The sequence below is a fragment of the Stegostoma tigrinum genome, chromosome 18 (genome assembly GCF_030684315.1).
Source record: "Stegostoma tigrinum isolate sSteTig4 chromosome 18, sSteTig4.hap1, whole genome shotgun sequence".
In the NCBI taxonomy this organism is placed as follows: Eukaryota; Metazoa; Chordata; class Chondrichthyes; order Orectolobiformes; family Stegostomatidae; genus Stegostoma; species Stegostoma tigrinum.
The window spans coordinates 58,952,017-58,971,982 of NC_081371.1; the positions used below are offsets into that span (position 1 = coordinate 58,952,017).

General features: G+C 44.3%; 1 protein-coding gene across 4 annotated transcripts in view; it reads right to left on the minus strand.

The window, feature by feature from the left end:
- Window positions 1-3,709: 3,709 nt before the first annotated feature.
- The window catches only part of nr1h4 (nuclear receptor subfamily 1, group H, member 4), a 109,551-nt gene continuing 93,294 nt past the window's right edge, over window positions 3,710-19,966 (minus strand). For all 4 annotated transcript variants that reach the window (XM_048549148.2, XM_048549149.2, XM_048549151.2 and 1 more), the window contains one exon: window positions 3,710-8,835. In XM_048549148.2, the coding sequence (XP_048405105.1) occupies window positions 8,597-8,835 (239 nt within the window). In that variant the 3' untranslated portion in view covers window positions 3,710-8,596. The remainder of the gene's footprint in view (window positions 8,836-19,966) is intronic.

Sequence of the window (19,966 nt, forward strand, 5' to 3'; positions counted from 1 at the left end):
CTAGAGAAGGGTGATAAATGCTGGCCTAGCCAGTGACACCATGTCTCACTAGTGAATATATATACAAAAAAACAAGCTTTTCATTAAATGCCATCTATGGGATCAGCAGTGTACCGGTTGATCAAATATTCCAGTTGATAAGAGAGCAAAATAAGCAATGTAAAAATCGGCACTAAGTAATAGAAACATAATGCAGGGATATATGCATCATTATTATGCTTTACTTACAACATAAATCATTTAAATAATAATGCAACTTTGCCTTAAATAAAACATACCAGTAGACAGACTTTTCTCTCACACCCTCCACTGACTACTCGGGCATCACGGTAGATCACAGTGTTTGAGGAGAAATTGACTTGAAATTGAATCAACTGTTGATATTTCATGGGGCTCTTCAATTGAACAACAAATATATTCTCATTGAGATAAAGAAATTTAAAAGAAACTACAATAATTTGGCAGAATGATACAGTAAATATTGCAGTATTTGAGGTATATATATCCTTTGCTGGTTCGTTGAGAGGGTCAGTTCTTAAGGTGCTGGTTAAAACAATGTTTGAGACCAACAAATCTGTGGCTGATTTGCCCTCAGCTCTAGATTGTTCGGTATTATAGAGGGGGTAAGAAAAGAATAAAGAGAAACTGTTATATTTATAGATAACCAGGTGTGGAGCTGGATGAAGACAGCAGGCCAAGCAGCATCAGAGGAGCAGGAAAGCTGATGTTTCAGACCTGGACCCTTCTGCAGAAATGGTCTTCAGAAGGGTCTTCTTCATTTCTGAAGAAGTGTCTACACCCGAAACATCAGCTTTCCTGCTCCTCTGATGCTGCTTGGCCTGCTGTGTTCATCCAGCTCGTCACCTTATTATCTCAGATTCTCTAGCATCTGCAGTTCAAACTGTCTTTTATTTTTATAATGCTTTTCAAAGCTATAAAAGTTACAAGATGTCTCAAAGTGTTTTACAACAAATGGAATACTTCCAAACCATCAACATTATTATAATGTAGGATTGACACCAATCTGCACACAGAACCATTCTCCAACAGAGAGCAAAGCGGTGTTGAGTAGATAGTCTGTTTTTATGATTTTGATGGGGGAATAAATATTGCCAGGGCACCTTGGATAACTCCTGCGCTCTTCTTGAAGAGAGCCGGCTGTGGGATATTTAATGTCCATCTCTAAGGGCAGAAGATGAGTCCTTTTAATAATGCCTAAGCAGGCAGACTCATGTGAATGAGTCAGAGCTTCAATAGTTAAATGAGATCAAAATAAACGAAGTCTAATGCCGTTACTGAAATTAGTAATGAAGGTCAGAGACTACAGATTACACATCGCTGCGATCAGATAAAATTAAGGCACCAATATTTATTTTGTCTTTTGAGCTAGAGTTCACATTAGCCTTTTCGAATGAATCACCAGGAATGAAGGATGACCTAACGTTTCTGTTTAAGTCCAAGGTAAAATGTTAGTTTTGTGGGAGAAAGGAATGGAAAGATTTGTTTATACAATAAAATGAAGTAATTGGGAGGAGTCTTTCCTGGAGCCTAAATAGAAACTTTTAAATAAATATGAAAGTTTCCATGCTGTAACTCACATGGGATACTCTGAAATTACAACAGCTGCACTTCATTGGCTGTAAAATACTTTCAAATTTGCAGATCTCATCAAAGTTACTATACAAATGCAAGTGTTTCATCTCTCTCTTTGTGGAAACCCATCTTTAATCAGAATATAGGGCCACTGAGTCATAGAGATGTACAGCACAGAAACAGACCCTTCAGTCCAACTCGTCCATATATCATAGAATCATTACAGTGTGGAGACCACCCCTCCAAACAGCACCCCACCCAGACCCATTCCCCTAATTTCCCATATCTAACCTAAACATCCCTGGACACTATGGACAATTTAGCATGGCCAATCCACCTACCCTGCAACTCTTTGGATTGTGGGAGAAACTGGAGCACCCAGGGGAAACCCACGCGGACACGGGGAGAATGTGCAAACTCCGCACAGACAGTCACCCGAGGCTGGAATCGAACCCGGTCCCTGGCACTGTGTTGCTCATATCCTAAATTAATTTAGGAACTAAAACAGAAATTTCTGGAAAAGCTCAGCAGGTCTGGCAGCATCTGTGAAGAATGTTTCAGGTCTGGTGACCCTTCCTCAGAACCCCAGAACTGGGACTTCTTCACAGATGCTGCCAGACCTGCTGAGCTTTTCCATCAGCTTTTGTTTTAGTTCCTGATTTACAGCACCCGCAGTTCTTTCTGTTTCTAATTGAATCTAGTCCCATTGGCCAGCATTTGGCCCATATCCCTCTAAATCCCTCCTATTCATACACCTATCCAGATGCCTTTTAAATGTTGTAATTGTACCAGCCTCCACCACTTCCTCTGGCAGCTCATTCCAGACACACACCACTCTCTGCCAGAAAAAGTTGCCTTGCAGGTCCCATTTACATCTACCCCCTCTCACCTTACACCTATTCCCTCTAGTTTTGGACTTCTCTACCCTGGAAAAATAGACCTTGTCTATTCATCCTATCCATGCTCCACATGATTTTATAAACCTCGAATTGTCACCCTTCAGCCTCAGACATTGCAGGGAAAATAGTTCCAGCCTATTCGGCCTCTTCCTATAGCTTAAACTTTCCAAACTGAGCAATATCCTTATAAATCTTTTCTGCACCCTTTCAAGTTTAACAATATCCTTCCTATAGCAGGGAGACCAAAATTATACGCAGTCAATAGACACTCCTTCTGGTTAACCAGCCTGGGTTTTTCTCTGCTCAGAGAGGCCACTGCGATGCCAGCTATTTGAGATAGCACAACACATGAAAGGGACTTCATTGGATTAAAGAAGTTTGCAATGCAAAGAGACATCATTCATGCCAGAAGGCCATACTAGCTCCTTGAGCAATTGGGGCGAATGTGAGAGAATCCCACTTAGCAATAATGTTGGGATTGGCTTCTGAGGACAAAGCCAGTTCTGTGCTAAAACAGTAGAGAGAAACTTCCTCCTGAAGGAAAAACATCAAGACCTATCCCCTCTCGTGTTTGAAAGGTAGCAGCAAATCCAGCTTCTGCTAGCTCTGCTCACTCTATGTGAATTTACGAATAGCTTCCAAAGTATTCAAAGGATTAATTCTCAACGAATAACCAAAATAAACAAAACACCGGTGCAAATTAGCTTGTGTTGTTGGTAAAGAACTGAAGAGGCAACAAGGGAAATTTGAAAAACATCAAACTCAAATCATTCAGAAAACACCATTTTCCGGATTGGCCTCATCAAACAGAATTATCCTTTTATGACCCTTTAAATCCAAGTTTTTATCTGTTCATGTCTGTCTGTGGGTCTGTCTGTTTGTGTGTGTGTGTGTGTGTGTGTGTGTGTGTGTGTGTGTGTGTTTGTGTGTGTGTGTCCATCTCTGTGTGTCTATCTCTGTGAGTCTGCTCATGTGTCTGTATCTTGGTGTGTGTGTATCTGTCTATGCATGTCTGTCTCTGTCTGTGTGACTGTGAGTGCGTGTGTGTCTGTTTCTGTGTGTGTGTGTCTGTGTGGTTGTGTGTGTGTGTGTCTGTCTGTCTGTCTTCGTATCTGTCTCTGTGTTCGTCTGAATGGTTAAGAAATGGTAGACTCAGAGTTTTAGTTTATGTCAAGAAATAACTATTAATTCATCTTTTATTCAGTATTATATACACATTTCACAAATATTTTTCTGATCATGGCATCAATGCTAGTTATAATGTTATCACATTAAATTAATCGTTATATAGTGTGAGTAAGAATTCCTTAATAACTTCAACATGCAACACATTATGAATGTGAACTGCAATGCGTTCAGATTTGATGCTGATGTAATTCTCTACCCTGTAATGGCTTCACAATGGTTAGATTGGAATAAGTGGACTGAGGGAAGGTTGGACAGTCTGGGTCTGGTTCCTCTAGAGTTTACAAGAGTCGGAGTTGAACTAATTAAATCCTATTAGAATCTAAGGGGACTTGACCAGACGGATTTGGAAAGAATGTTTCCTTTTGTGGAAGAATTGAGATCCGGGGGGCGGGGACGGGGTCACTGTTTAAAATGAGGGGGTGCCTATTTAAGACAGAGATGAAGAAATTCTTTTTTTCCCTCTCAGAGGGTTGTGAATCTTTGGAATTCGCTTCTTCAAAAGGCAAAAGATGCAGAATTTTTAAGTATTTTTAAGACAGAGGTAGATAGATTCCTGATGGCCAAAGGGATGAAAGATTATCGGGGATGTACAGGAATGTAGAGCTAAGGTTAAAATCAGCTCAGCCATGATCGCACTGAGTAGTGGAACAGGCTCAGAGGGCTGAGTGGCCTACTCCTGTTCAGATATAATGCAACATTTCTTTTTCTTTTCCATGAGCGAGCTTCCGTCCCAAGTCACAATGTAATACCTGATTGGTTGCCTCTTTGAAATAAGATATCTTCACGTGGGAGGGTTTCACAGCTTCCTTTTCGGAGTAAAATTGTGTGAAAAGATTTCTCAATTTGCCTTCAATACCAAACCACAGAACTCTTCGAGGTCCACGTTAGTTTCAGCAAACATGATAAAATGCTTTGAGGAATAAGGCAAGGAATTACATTTCCATAGCACCTTTCACGTCTCTAAATCTCTCCAAAAGCTTCACAGTGAATGAAGTACTTTTGGAAGTGTAACCATTGTTGTGATGTCAGACTCACTGAAATGGCCATTGCTGTAGAAATTAATGTGTGTACAGACCATTTTTTCAACATACAATGTGTGCCCATTAACCGACTTAGCAATGAGCACATTTTCCAGCCTATACAAGCTTCTCCAGGCTGGTTTAATCAGATTTTAACTGATGAGAATTACATGTTGATCAAGGCACTGGGTGAAGCTACAGGGCATTGGTCAGACCATATCTCAGAAGGATGTGGAAGCATTGGAAAGGGTGCAGAGGAGATTTACCAGGATGTTGCCTGGTCTGAAGTGAGGGTCTTCTGAGGAAAGGTTGATGGACTTGAGGCTGTTTTCGTTAGAGAGAAGAAGGCAAAGAGGCAATTTAATAGAGACATACAAGATGATCAGAGGATTAGATAGGGTGGACAGTGAGAGCCTTTTTCCTCGGATGGTGATGTCTTGCACGAGGGGACATAGCTTTAAAATGAGGGGTGATAGATATTGGACAGATGTCAGAGGCAGGTTTTTTGCTCAGAGAGTAGTAAGGGTGTGGAATGCCCTGCCTGCAACAGTAGTAGACTCACCAAGTTTAACGGCATTTAAATGGTCATTGGATAAACATATGGATGACAATGGAATAGTGTAGGTTAGATGGGCTTCAGTTTGCTTTCACAGGTCGGTGCAACGTCGAGGGCTGAAGGGCTTGTACTGCGCCATAATGTTCTATGTTCTATATCTCAAGTATTATATTCAGTGTTGGAGACAGCTGAGTCCTGATGAAGGGTTTTGACCCGAAATGTTGACTTTCCTGTTCCTTGGATGCTGTCTGACCTGATGTGATTTTCCAGCTCCACATTTCTTGACGAGTGGATGGTGTTGGTTACCTTGCTAAAGAAAGGATGTAGATGTATTGGAGATGGTTCAGTGTAAGGTTTGTTGGACTAGTTACTGGGCTGTGGAGTTTACTGATAGGGAAAGGTTAAATAGATGGGGCTTGCATTGGCTGGAGTTTAGAAGTGTAAGAGACAACGCGATTGAAACAGAGAATCTTGGCAGGACTTGACAGAGTGAATATGGAGGACATCATGGGAGAAGATAGACAGAGATGAGAAGTTTTTTTCTCTGAGTCCTTGGAGATCTCTTCGTGAAAGGTGGTGGAAGCACAGCCCTTGACTATTTTTAAGGCAGATGTAGATAGATTTTTGGTAAGCAAGAGTGTGAAAGTTTATCTAGAGTAGGTGGCAGTGTGGAGTGGCTAAATCAGCCATGATCCTATTGAATGGTCGAGCAAGTTTGAAGGGGCCAAATGGTCTGCTTCTAGTTTGTACGTTCATACATTTCACAATGTTCCTTAAATTAGAGGCTCTGGGATCTTTAACTGTCTAAATGAAATACAATAGGTCTTTTAGGGCTCAGATGAAGAAAAAGTTCTTCACCCAGAGAGGAGAGCCGATGGAATTCTCTGCCACAGAAAGTGGTTGAGGCCAAAACATTAAATATTTTCAAAACAGAGTTACACATGGTTTTTATTGCTAAAGGGATCAAAGAGTATGGAGTGAAAGCAGGAACAGGGGACTGAGTTGGATGACCAGCCATGATCATATTGAATGATGGAGCAGGCTCAAAGTTCCTAGTTTTTACGTAAGTTCTTCCTGAGAGGTCAGACACAGTTTTGGTATAACGTCAGAGCTGAGAATTTAAGGAACACTTATGCATCTTTTTCTATCTGTAGAGGATTGAACAGACTAAACATTGCATCCATCATTAGCATTTCTGCACATCTTTCCCCATCGCTCTGCATGTGAAACTGGCTAACGGTCCCTCCACAAAATTAAATTCATCAACTTATATCCCGCAATCTTTCTCTTCAGATATGCACTCTGCCCAAAGGAATGGAAAGGCAAAACTTTTGTAAAAACCACACATTTAATTTTCCTCCTTTACTGTTGAGTTGTGGACTCCCAAAATAAAAGATACTGCTTTAAATGTGCAAAGCGATGGTTGCAGTTTTTTAAATCACATTGATTCGAGCATGTTGTGTGTTGTAAACAAAGTTGCTTTTTGCAGCAACAGTGAGAGTGAGAGCAGACAGAACCAAACTGATATGTTTGGGGCACAAATTTGTGACAATACTGCTTTGATTGCTCCTGACCAGGTGACCAGCTGGATGGATAAAAAACTGGCTGGGCAACAGGAGACAGAGGGTAGTAGTAGAAGGGAGTTTCTCAAATTGGAGACCTGTGACCAGTGGTGTTCCACAGGGATCTGTGCTGGGACCACTTTGTTTGTGATATATGTAAATGATCTGGAGGAAGGTGTAGGTGGTCTGATCAGCAAGTTTGCTGATGACACTAAGATTGGTGGAGTAGCTGATAGTGAAGGGGACTGTCAGAAATTACAGCAGAATATAGATAGACTGGAGAGTTGGGCAGATAAATGGCAGATGGAGTTCAATCCGGGCAAATGCGAGGTGATGCATTTTGGAAGATCAAGTTCAAGGGTGAACTATACAGTAAATGGAAAAGTCCTAGGGAAAATTGATAAACAGAGAGATCTGGGTGTTCAGGTCCATTGTTCCCTGAAGATGACAACACAGGTCAATAGGGTGGTCAAGAAGGCATATGGCATGCTTTCCTTCATTGGGTGGGGTATGGAGTACAAGAGTTGGCAGGTCATGTTGCAGTTGTATAGGACTTTGGTTCAGCCACATTTGGAGTACTGTGTACAGTTCTGGTCGCCACATTACCAAAAGGATGTGGATGCTTTGGAGAGGGTGCAGAGAAGGTTCACCAGGATGTGGCCTGGTACGGAGGGTGCTAGCTATGAAGAGAGGTTGAATAGATTAGGATTATTTTCATTAGAAAGTCGGAGATTGAGGGGGGACCTGATTGAGGTCTACAAAATCATGAGGGGTATAGACAGGGTGGATAGCAAGAAGCTTTTTCCCAGAGTGGGGAACTGAATTACTAGGGGTCATGAGTTCAAAGTGAGAGGAGGAAAGTTTAATGGAGATATGTGTGGAAAGTTCTTTACACAGAGGGTGGTGGGCGCCTGGAACGCGTTGCCTGCGGAGGTGGTAGACGCAGACACGTTAGCGTCTTTTAAGGTATATTTGGACAGGTACATGGATGGGCGGGGAGCAAATGGACACAGACCGTTAGAAAATAGATGACAGGTTTAGACAGAGGATCTTGATTGGTGCAGGCTTGGAGGGCCGAAGGGCCTGTTCCTGTGCTGTAGCTTTCTTTGTTCTTGGTCCTTTGAGTTACAAGCTAACAATTCCTACTTCCTGTTTGCCATTAGATAAGGACGATTCACTCATAATAAAGGGCTTTTTGTTTGTTAAGTAGAGAATTCTGAATAAGTATTTTCTTTCAGGTAAATTTGGATAATCTGACCAAATCTGTCTTGATTCCAGGAAGAGTGGGACTTAATTTCCTCCATGCTTCCCCAGTGTTGTGAAGCTTGATGTTGCAACAGTTCACCCTGGATATGCCTCCTCAAAAAACATTCAGTGAAAGTAGAATTCACTAAAGACAAAATGCTCAAACAGACTACAAATAATCTTACATCATCTTTGAAGGGTGTCTGTATTTTAAGATTATGAAGACAATTTAAAAAGTGCCAAACTTCATTCAAGAAGATATAGGGCGCACGGTGCTTCTCCTGCAGAACCTTGCTATTCATGGACATGGGTGAGTGTTATGGAGCTGAGATGTCACATCCTTGTAGTTAAACTGTGCTTGTGAAGAGTGAGTCTTTGCACTGGCAAGGGAGTGACAGGAACATGCTTACATTCCTCAGTGTGGGTACACTCGCTGGGTCAGAACGTTCCAAAATTGGCAGCTTCAGTTTCCAGGCTATTTGTAATTACCGGGTCCTGTAATTGACACAAGAATTCTCGTGAGGAAAGGGGGAATCACTGCACATCCCAGATCTCACAGAGAAGCGGTGTGAACTTCTGATCATTAATCTTCCAGGACATCAGCATCTCTGAATGATGATGGTTAAAGGTCCTGAGCTCGGTGAGTCTGCCCAGCAACCGGGCAAAGTGCTGGGGGTCCTCTGGGTGGTTCAGTTTGCAATATTTCTGCAGGATTTCCAACAGTGGTTCCTGAAGTCTGTCAATGTCTTCCCAATTCTTCACAAAAGAACGATCTACAGGAGAAGAAGGGGATAATTAAAAACTTCAGTGTCACATCATCCAACCTGTTGGATCAGAATCCCTCACACACACATCCCCACTCTACACTCTGAGGGATTCCCTCACAGGTCTCTTCTAATGGAGCTCATTGGCCTAACTCTACACATTCGGACATATCCAGTTTTCTTTGGGCAATGGAGATGGTGGTAGTATGGAGATTGAAACAAACCACCACAGTGTTTCCAGAGATGAGGAACTTTAGTGATGAGGATAGATCAAAGAAGTTGGGAGTGATCTCCTTGGAGACAGGAAGGCTGAGGGGAGATCTGATTGAGATTTGCAACATCATGAGGGGGCTGGACAGAATAGATTGGAAACAACTGCTTCTACCTCAGAAAAGGAAACAGAATGAGAGGCAGTAGATTTAAAGGGATGTGCAAATGAAGCAAGGGTGATGAGAGAACTTTTCTTTCATTCAGTGAGTAGTCATGGAATGCACTGCTTGGAAATGTGTGTAGGCGGGTTCAATTGAAGCATTCAAGAGGGGCATTGGATCGTTATTTGGACAGAATGGCCTATAAGGACAAGGGGGAAAAGCAGGATGTTGGAACTAAATAATAGAGCCAGGCTATGTAATAGAGCTGATGTGGGTATGATGGGCCAAATGGCCGTTTTCTGTACCATAACAATTCTGAGATTCCATGAAGTGGACATTGTTCAGCCCCTGTGCTGAATGGTACAGACCAACATGCCCTAAAATTGGAAACCACCAACCAGATTACCTCAAAGCTGCTGGCCCTTCCGCAATAAAAGATGTTAGACAAACAACAAGTGATTGATTTCAGGCTAGCGGTGGGATGAGGGTTTGTTGGGGGTGGCAGGGTGTGGTGTTTCATTTGATGGACCTTCTCTGATGGTTGGAAAGGCCAGTCCTGATAAAGGATGTTCTGCCATAGGTGCTACACTAGAATCCTCTCAGAGTTGTTGTGCCATGTTGTTCTCAGCATGGGCATCTTTTGGCTGCAGTACCTGTTCACTCTGGTGGTACATGGCAGCCCAATGAACGAGGTGTCATTTTCCTCTGTGGTCAGTCGGTGACTCCCAAGGTGCAGGGGTTAACGTTTAAGGCCTTTGTGTCATTCTTACAAACTGTCTTAAAGCTTCAAGTGTTTTCCTCATTGCCTTGCCACCTTGCTATACATGACGTCCCTCCACCCCACCCTGACCTGGTGTCCAGGGTATGCTCTCCCAGTCACAAAGCTGCCTCTGTCTGATGAGTGCCAAAAGGTTTTGGAGCTCTGTCATTGAGAATCCTGTGGGGAATAAGCTTTCGTGCAAAGTATCTCAGGGCATCAGTCCCTGAAATTCCAACAGTGCCAAAGCCCACTTTCCCACAGAGGAGTGATGGAGGTGGGCAGTCAGCGGGAGGGGAGAGGAGATGAGCGATTGGTAGCTGGGAGCAGAGTGGAGAAGGGTGGAAACATGTGAACCAGTGGGGTAGGGAAAATGGAGTGGTACCTTCTCCCAGCTCTGCATTTCGGTAAGTTTGAGGAGATGCAGTAGACCCCAAACTGAAATAAATCACTTTCACTGTGAAATATTCCCACCCAGTGCTCCCAATACCAACACAACCAAGATGACAGGATAACAAAGTCTGGAGCTGGATGAACACAGCAGGCCAAGCAGCATCTCAGGAGCACAAAAGCTGACGTTTCGGGCCTAGACCCTTCATCAGCCCCGGTCTAGGCCCGAAACGTCAGCTTTTGTGCTCCTAAGATGCTGCTTGGCCTGCTGTGTTCATCCTGCTCCATACTTTGTTATCATGGATTCTCCAGCATCTGCAGTTCCCATTGACACAAGATGACAGGCTGCACACAGCTAAGGGAGCTATGTAAGGATTCCAACTCATCATACTGTGTGCTTAGGAGTAACACACAAAGAGTCATATAGTAGAGACACAGACCCTTTATTCCAGCTAGCCCACTTCAGACCATATTCCCAAACTAAACTAATCCCACCTGCCCGCACTTGGCCCATATCCCTCCAAACTTTTCCTTATACAAATAGCTGTACTTGCATTCACCATTTCGTCTGGCAGTTTACGCCAACACAAACCACTCTCTGTGTCCTCATGTCCTTTTTAAATTTTTCTCCTCTCACCTTCAGAATATGCTCCCTAGTTTTGGACTCCTCCACCCTAGGGAAAACTCCTTTGCTATTCACCTTACACATGCCCCTCATTATTTCATAAACCTCCGTAAGGTCACCGTTCAACCTCACACGCTCCGTTGATAAAAGTCCCAGCCCATCCAGCCTATTTTTCTAACTCAAACCCACCAGACCCGGCAACATCTCGGTAAATCTTTTCTGAACCATATACAGAGCTTAATGAATAAATTAAACATCCACTAAACAAGTTACCCTTCCACTTCCTTGGAGGAGTTGAGGCACATTTTTTCCTTAATTTATTTGTGGTGGTGACTCATACTGACCATACAGAGGCCATTTGGGCTATTGCTCACATTGCTCTCCCTTCCCTGATCATTCCCCGTCATCCTGTAAATGATCTCCCCATGTGTATCAGTTGTGGTACAGTTGGTTGCTCTCTCACCTCCCATTCACAGGTTTCCTGCTCCAAGTCCCACATGCCAGGGCCTGAGCACAAAACTCAAAGCCAACACTTCAGAAATGGGCCAGAAGAAGGGTCCCAATTCAAAACATCAACTCTCCAGCTCCTCTGATGCTGCCTGGCCCACTGCATTCCTCCACCTCCAACCCGTATCATCTCTGACTCCAGCATCTGCAGTTCTTGCTATCTCAAAGCCAACGCTGCAGTGTGGTACTGAGGGAGTGCCGCACTGTCACAGCAGCCAGCTTAAAGATGAGACTGTGAGCCTGCTGCACCTGATTGCTTGCCAGAGTGTAAAAGATGCCACTGTGCGATGCTGGAGCTGTCCCTGGTGCCACAGAAAAAGATATTCCCAGTCTGTTTGCAGGAGCAGGGTGCACACAAATTGCCTGCCACTTTTCCTTCATTTCATTGCACCTTCAAAAAGCACTTCATCAACTGCAAAGCACTTTGACACATCTAGAATCTGTGGAATTCACTAACCCAGCGAGTGGTGTTTGCTGAGACATTGAATAAACCTCAGGAGCAGGTAGACTGATTTTTAATGAGCAATGGGTTAAAGGGTTACGGGGAGCAGGCAAGAAAGCGGAGTTGAAGCCAAAATGAGATCAACTATGATTGTATTTAATGGTGGAGCAGGTTCAAGAGGCTCCTAACCCTAGTTCTCATGCTGTTGTGTGCCTTTGGCTGTCTGGGCCTCTAAGCACTGGAATGCCCTTCTTAAGCCTTTCTGCCCCTCGCCTTCTCAAGAGTTCCTTAAAACAGCGATTCCCAAACTCATTCCCACAGTGACCCCATTCTGAGGCTCAAAAATAATCATGAACCCTCAGTGAGGAATGAGGGCATGATGAGGGTGGGGAATACCTACAAGGGGTAAGGTTTGGGAGATAGGATCAGTGAAATGGGAGTGGAGGGAGTGAGCAAACGAGCTTTTGTTTCTGATTAACAGCATCTGCAGTTCTTTTGGTTTTTGTTTGAATCAAAATCACAGACGGCAGCACTTCCTTTTCTTCATGTGGTAACTCATGGGACTGACGATAAGGGAGGCACGTGGGACCGTGCACACGCAGCAAACTGGTAACTTGGCCTGTCTCTTACAGAGAGTGCACACTTTACTCTGTATCTCCGAAAGCGCGGTTAGTTATGAGGGCCAAATTGGAAGGGAGGTGGGCACCCAGGGATGGGGCATGCACCCATTTATTTGGTGCTCCTAATTTATTAAAGGGAGCCAGACCTTGCCTCCTGTCGTACCTATGCTGTTACTTGGCTGTGCAACAGACCAAGGGAATGGGAAACAGAGCTTGAGTGATGTTAACTAAAATGAGACAGCGAGACATCATGTAGTGCTAATGTCAATGGACTAATAAGCCAGAAGCCCAGTCCTGGGGATCTGGGTTCAAGTCCATGCAGAGGGAGATCATTCAAATTCAGTAAAAAACTGAAATGAAAATGCTGGTCTAATAGTGCACATGTAACCACTGCTCCTTTTCATGGTAAAAAAAACCCTGATTAACTCATGTCCTTTAGGGAAGGAAAACTGCCTTCCTTACCCAGTCTGGCCTACACATGACTCCAGACTCATAACACCCCTTAACTGACACAGAAACACACACACACACACACACACACACACACACACACACACACACACACACACACACAGAGGAGCGTGTGCACACACACAGAAACACTCACACCCGCGTGCACACACACACAAACACTCTTACACACGCACGCGTGCACACACACACACACAAGCACATACTCACACTCACTCACAGAAGCACACTCACACGCACACACTCACACACACAGAAACACACACACCTACATACACACTCACACACCTACATACACACTCACACACACCTACATACACACTCACACACACAGAAACACACACAGAAACACACTCACACGCACACACTCACTCACACACAGAAACACACAGACACACACACACACACAGAAACACACACACAGGCACACACACACTCACACTCACAGAAACATACTCACACGCACACACTCACACACAGAAACTCACACACCTACATACACACTCACACACATACATACACACTCACACACATACATACACACTCACACACACCTACATACACACTCACACACACCTACATGCACACTCACACACACAGAAACAGACACACACAGAAACACACTCACACGCACACACTCACTCACACACAGAAACACACAGACACACACTCACGCACACAGAAACACACACACGCACACACACAGAAACTCACACACCTACATACACACTCACACACACCTACATACACACTCACACACACAGAAACAGACACAGACAGAAACACACACTCACACTTACACACGCAGATGTGTACACTCACACAGAAACACACACATGCACACACACTCACATGCACATGAGCGCACACACACACTCACTCACGCGAGGGTCAGATGAAGAGGCGAGGATCAGGTGGAATATCAACATCAGTACTAACCATAGATGGGCTGAACTGCCTTGTGGGAATCTTTGCAACTCAGACATAGCCATAACCCTCATGGCCACTGAGCAACACCAGCATTTTCAAAGTGTAAGCTGCTGACTCTGAGCTGTAACTAATCATCAATTCTCTCAACTCCATCACTGCTGAAGCAGCGGACAATTTACCTGACATCAGGCTATAACGCGGTAATTTGATGAACAGCAATGCTCTCTCATTAAATCACTGCATCCATTGTTTTGAGCCCCTCCCACGCCCATTCCAAACTCCACTTGTTAGCTCCTAACTCCCTGCCCCAACTGAAATGAAATCAGTCTTTTTACAATTTTGATGTTACATTTGATCCTGGGATGAGCCTCTAATCATATACTTCTCTCATAAAGTGAGGGTTTTTCCACAACATCACTCAACTTTGCTCCTGTTTTATGTTACAATTGAAGCAGGAGGAGTGAACGGCTGTTCCAGTCCCACTGACCCATGTGTCATTACGTAAAATAAAATGGCTTTTCCCAAGTATGGGATGTTGACGTTTATTTCAAAGGGAATGGGGTGCAAAAGTCAGGAAGTCCTGCTGAAACTATACAAGACACTAGTTAGTCCACAGCTGGAAAACTGTGAGCAGTTCTTGCCCCTTTATCGAAGGAAAGATGTGCTGGCATTGGAGACAGTCCAGAGAAGGTTCACTAGGCTGATCGCTGCGATGGAGGAACTGCCTTATGAGGAGATGCTGAATAGGTTGGGACTCATCATAAGGAGAATGAGAGGTGACCTTACTGAAACATGAAAGATTTAATTTAATAGAATTAGCTCTATGGTCACACATAGTCAACTAAGTGCAGTGAAAAGGTTTGTAATGTTGCCACTTGCAATGCTGTCTGAGATGCAGGATACATAGGTACAGATACTTAAGCAATTAGCATAAAATAGAAAATATAATAAATTAGAAGCCAGCATAAGAATAGCAACAAAAAATATACTCAGTTTACAACCGTGCAAGGTTCTTAGGGGTCCTGGCAGTGTAGATGTGGAGAGCTTGTTTCTCTTTCTGAGAGTCTCTTAGGTCAGAAGGCATCATCTCAGAATAGGGGGATCACACGTTTAAGTCAGAGAGTTGTGAATCTGTGGAATATTTTACAGCAGAAACTGTCAAGGCTGGATCATTCGGGACTGAAATAGAGAGTCTTTTAATCCACAAGGGAAGAATGGGTTATGAGGAAATGGTGGGAAAGTGGAGTTGAGGATTAACAGATCAACCATGATCTCATTGACTGGTGGAGCAGGCTCAATAGGCTGAATGGCCCACTTTTTCTCCTACATCTTATGATCTTCTGATCCAAGATCCTTAATTCAGTTTCTTATCTAGTCAGGTTTTCATTAAAGATCAGTTAACTAGATTTCATTAATAAACACAATTATTGGTTTATTATCAAAGCAAAAAACTTATTCGATAAAGATGCAATGATTGGTTGGCAGTCTATATACTTACCCCTCTAAATATCCCACACACACTCACTCTCGCTCACTTCAGGAAATAAAAGAAGCAAAACAAACTCTCTCTGCAGAGGTTCACTTGGAAAAGACATTTTCTGTCCTGAAGGCAAAAATTATAAAGTGTAACATGTTGTAAAACCAATCATTCTGGCGTCCTGGCACTAATTACACATGATTGTCTCTGGAGTGTTGGCAGACACAGTCCGCTCAGGAAATACAATATTGAGAAGTTCTTGCAATCACTCTCACTGTGAAACAAATAGATTTTATCCCAAAGTCAACGAGAGGGTTATTTTTTAATAGAAATAGGAGAGCCCAGCTGGGTAGCCGTTTCTCATGGGCTGTTGTTCCTAACTGAAGATGAGGTATCACTATCCATCGATCACTGTTCAAACAGCCCTAGCAAGGGTCAATGGTAGGCAGTTATCACTAGTCACATGATTTCCAGGAGTCTCATTAGAAAAAACTCAAATGTTGTAGTAAACTTTCCGTTACCTTCTTTATCCATTTCTTTTTCACAGTCCTTCAAAGCTCCAAGAGAAAGATATTAAATATGAAGGGGCTTGGTAACTCTCAGTTCATCATTTGCTGAATCCCTGTAGCCTGCCTTTGTTAAGTCTGGAACTGGCTACTCCAATGCACTCCAACTGACATGGCACATTCTAGCCCCATCCCTCCCACCAAACCAGAGGTCGTCCAAAACTCTGATCATAGATAATGGGAAGTGCAGATGCTGGAGAATCCAAGATAACAAAGTGTGAGGCTGGATGAACACAGCAGGCCAAGCAGCATCTCAGGAGCACAAAAACTGACGTTTCAGGCCTAGACCCTTCATCAGAGAGGGGGATGGGGGTGAGGGTTCTGCAATAAATAGGGAGAGAGGGGGAGGCAGACCAAAGATGGAGAGAAAACAAGATAGGTGGAAAGGAGAGTATAGGGGGGGGAGGTAGGGAGGGGATAGGTCAGTCCAGGGAGGACGGACAGGTCAAGGAGGCGGGATGAGGTTAGTAGGTAGGAAATGGAGGTGCGGCTTGAGGTGGGAGGAGGGGATGGGTGAGAGGAAGAATAGGTTAGGGAGGCGGGGACAAGGTGGGCTGGTTTTGTGATGCAGTGGGGGGAGGGGAGATTTTGAAGCTGGTGAAGTCCACATTGATACCATTGGGCTGCAGGGTTCCCAAGCGGAATATGAGTTGCTGTTCCTGCAACCTTCGGGTGGCATCATTGTGGCACTGCAGGAGGCCCATGATGGACATGTCGTCTAAGGAATGGGAGGGGGAGTTAAAATGGTTCGCGACTGGGAGGTGCAGTTGTTTATTGCGAACCGAGCGGAGGTGTTCTGCAAAGTGGTCCCCTAGCCTCCGCTTGGTTTCCCCAATGTAGAGGAAGCCACATCGGGTACAATGGATACAGTATACCACATTAGCAGATGTGCAGGTGAACCTCTGCTTAATATGGAAAGTCATCTTGGGGCCTGGGATGGTGGTGAGGGAGGAGGTGTGGAGGAAAGTGTAGCATTTCCTGCGGTTGCAGGGGAAGGTGCCGGGTATGGTGGGGTTGGAGGGGAGTGTGGAGTGAACAAGGGAGTCACGGAGAGAGTGGTCTCTCTGGAAGGCAGACAAGGGTGTGGATGGAAAAATGTCTTGGGTGGTGGGGTCGGATTGTAGATGGTGGAAGTGTCGGAGGATGATACGTTGTATCCAGAGGTTGGTGGGGTGGTATGTGAGAACGAGGGGGATCCTGTTGGGGCGGTTGTGGCGGGGGCGGGGTGTGAGGGATGTGTTGCGGGAAATGCGGGAGACGCGGTCAAGGGCGTTCTCGACAACTGTGGGGGGAAAGTTGTGGTCCTTGAAGAGCGTGGATATCTGGGATGTGCGGGAGTGGAATGCCTCATCGTGGGAGCAGATGCGGCGGAGGCGGAGGAATTGGGAATAGGGGATGGAATTTTTGCAGGAGGTTGTGTGGGAGGAGGTGTATTCTAGGTAGCTGTGGGAGTCGGTGGGCTTGAAATGGACATCAGTTACAAGCTGGTTACCTGAGATGGAGACAGAGAGGTCCAGGAAGGTGAGGGATGTGTTGGAGATGGCCCAGGTGAACTTGAGGTTGGGTTGGAAGGTGTTGAAGTGGATGAACTGTTCGAGCTCCTCTTGGGAGCATGAGGCGGCGCCGATACAGTCATCAATGTAATGGAGGAAGAGGTGGGTTTTGGGGCCTGTGTAGGTGCGGAAGAGGGACTGTTCCACGTAACCTACGAAGAGGCAGGCATAGCTGGGGCCCATACGGGTGCCCATGGCCACCCACTTTGTCTGTAGGAAGTGGGAGGAATCGAAAGAGAAGTTGTTGAGGGTGAGAACGAGTTCGGCTAGGCGGATGAGGGTGTCGGTGGAGTGGGACTGGTCTGGCCTGCGGGTCACTTCACATCCAAAACGCTATTGCCTATATCTTAACTTGCAACGAGACCCATTAGTCCACCACCAGGTGCTCACTGACAAATACCGTAATGGAATTCCTTGTTTTCAAAGTTTTCATCCTCATTTCCAAATCCCTCTATGGCTTCACCCTACTCTGACCCCGTCATCTGCTCCAAGCCCCCAACCCTCCGAGAACCTTCAACTCTTAGGCTTCCATCGTTGACAGCCATACCATCAGCTTCCTGTGTCTCACGCCTTGGGATTCCCTCCCTCAAATTCTCCCCTTCTCAGTCACACCCTCTTTAAGATGCTCCTTCAAATCTACCTCTTCAACCAAGCTTTTGCTAACCGCTCTAATATTCCACCAGCGTGTCTCGATGTCTTGCCTGGGTTGAGAACGCTGTTGTGAAAGAACAATATATAAAAGGTGTCATACAAACTCAAGTTGTTGCTGTTAGGGGAACCATGGGCAATGCAAAGTGGTCTTCACTGGTAAGATTGTGGAACTGTTGTGGGCAAACTTGGTTCTTTTTAACCAACCAACAGTGCCTCATCTTTGTAAAACTGCAGTGCTAAAATTATAAACAATTGTGGAGGGCAGGGGCAGAACTTAATGTGAAACCCCTGAATTAGCGAGTCTGAAAATAATACTGTCCCTCTTCCCCAAACGCATGACCCTGTTGCCTTCTCCGCTTTATCTCAGTGAAACACTGCAGGACATGTTCCTGCACTATAGACACTTCACAGAATCAGAGAGGAGGCCATTCAGTCCACTTTGTTCCATAGGCTGTTTAAATGAGCACCATTGTCTAATGCCAATCTTCCGCCTTTACCCCATTCTTATCCAAATAACCATCCATTAGCCTTTTGAATACCTTCAATTGAATGAATTGAATTAATTGGACTCTATTAGATTGAATTACTATTGAATTATGTTAATTTTATTTTAATTACAATTAATTCACCTGAACTACATTTTGAGGCAGTGCATTCCGGAACCTCAGTGAAAAAAGTTGTTTTTCAGATCAGAGATAATGGGAACTGCAGATGCTGGAGATTCCAAGATAACAAAATGTGAGGCTGGATGAACACAGCAGGCCAAGCAGCATCTCAGGAGCACAAAAGCTGACGTTTCGGGCCTAGACCCTTCATCAGAGGTTTTTCAGATCACTTCCTTTCTTTTCCACATCACTTAAAAAAAATGCAAATAGATTTGTGAGTACTAAAGGGTATGAAGATGATTGGAATGCAGGAAGAGGAGGAACTGATGTAAAATATAGGTGGGGTCATTACTGATTGGCCAAGCAGTCTCAATGGGCAGGCAACAGACTCCTGCTCCCAGTCATAGAATCACAGAGGTCCACAGCATAGAAAAAGGCTCTTCGGCCCATTGCATCAGTGCCAGTCAGCAACAACCGTCTAACTATTCAAATCCCAATTTTTCAGCTCTTGGCTCTTAGTCTTGGCATAGCTAGTGCATATAGAGTTATACAGCATGGAAACAGAACTCTTGGTCCAATACATCCATGCTGACTAGATATGCTAAACCAATCTAGTCCCATTTAGGCCTCTAAATAAAAACTAAAATAACTGCAGTCAATCAGGAACAAGAACAAATTTGCAGGAAAAGCTCAAAACCCTTCTGAGGAAGCGTCACCAGACCAAAAACATTAACTCTGTTTTTTTATCCTTCACAGATGCTGCCAGACCTGCTGAGCTTTTCCAGCAACTTTGTTTTTGTTTTTAGCCCTCTAAACCCTTTCTATCCATGCTCCCATCCAGATGCATTTTAAATGTTGTAATTGTACCAGCCTCCACCACTTCCTCTGGCAGCTCACTCCATACAAGCATCACCCCCTAGATGAAAAAGCTGCCCCTTAGATCACTTCTAAATCTTTCCCCTCTCACATTAAACCTAAGCTCTCTAGTTTTGGACTTCTTTACCCTGGGAAAAAAAAAACCTTGACTATTGAGCCTATCCATGTCCCTTAAGATTTTATAAACCTCTATAAGGTCACCCCTCAGCCTCAAACACTCCAGCAAAAACAGCCCCAGCCTATTCAGCCTCTCCCTAGAGCTCAACCCCTCCAACCCTGGCAACATCCTTGTAAATCTT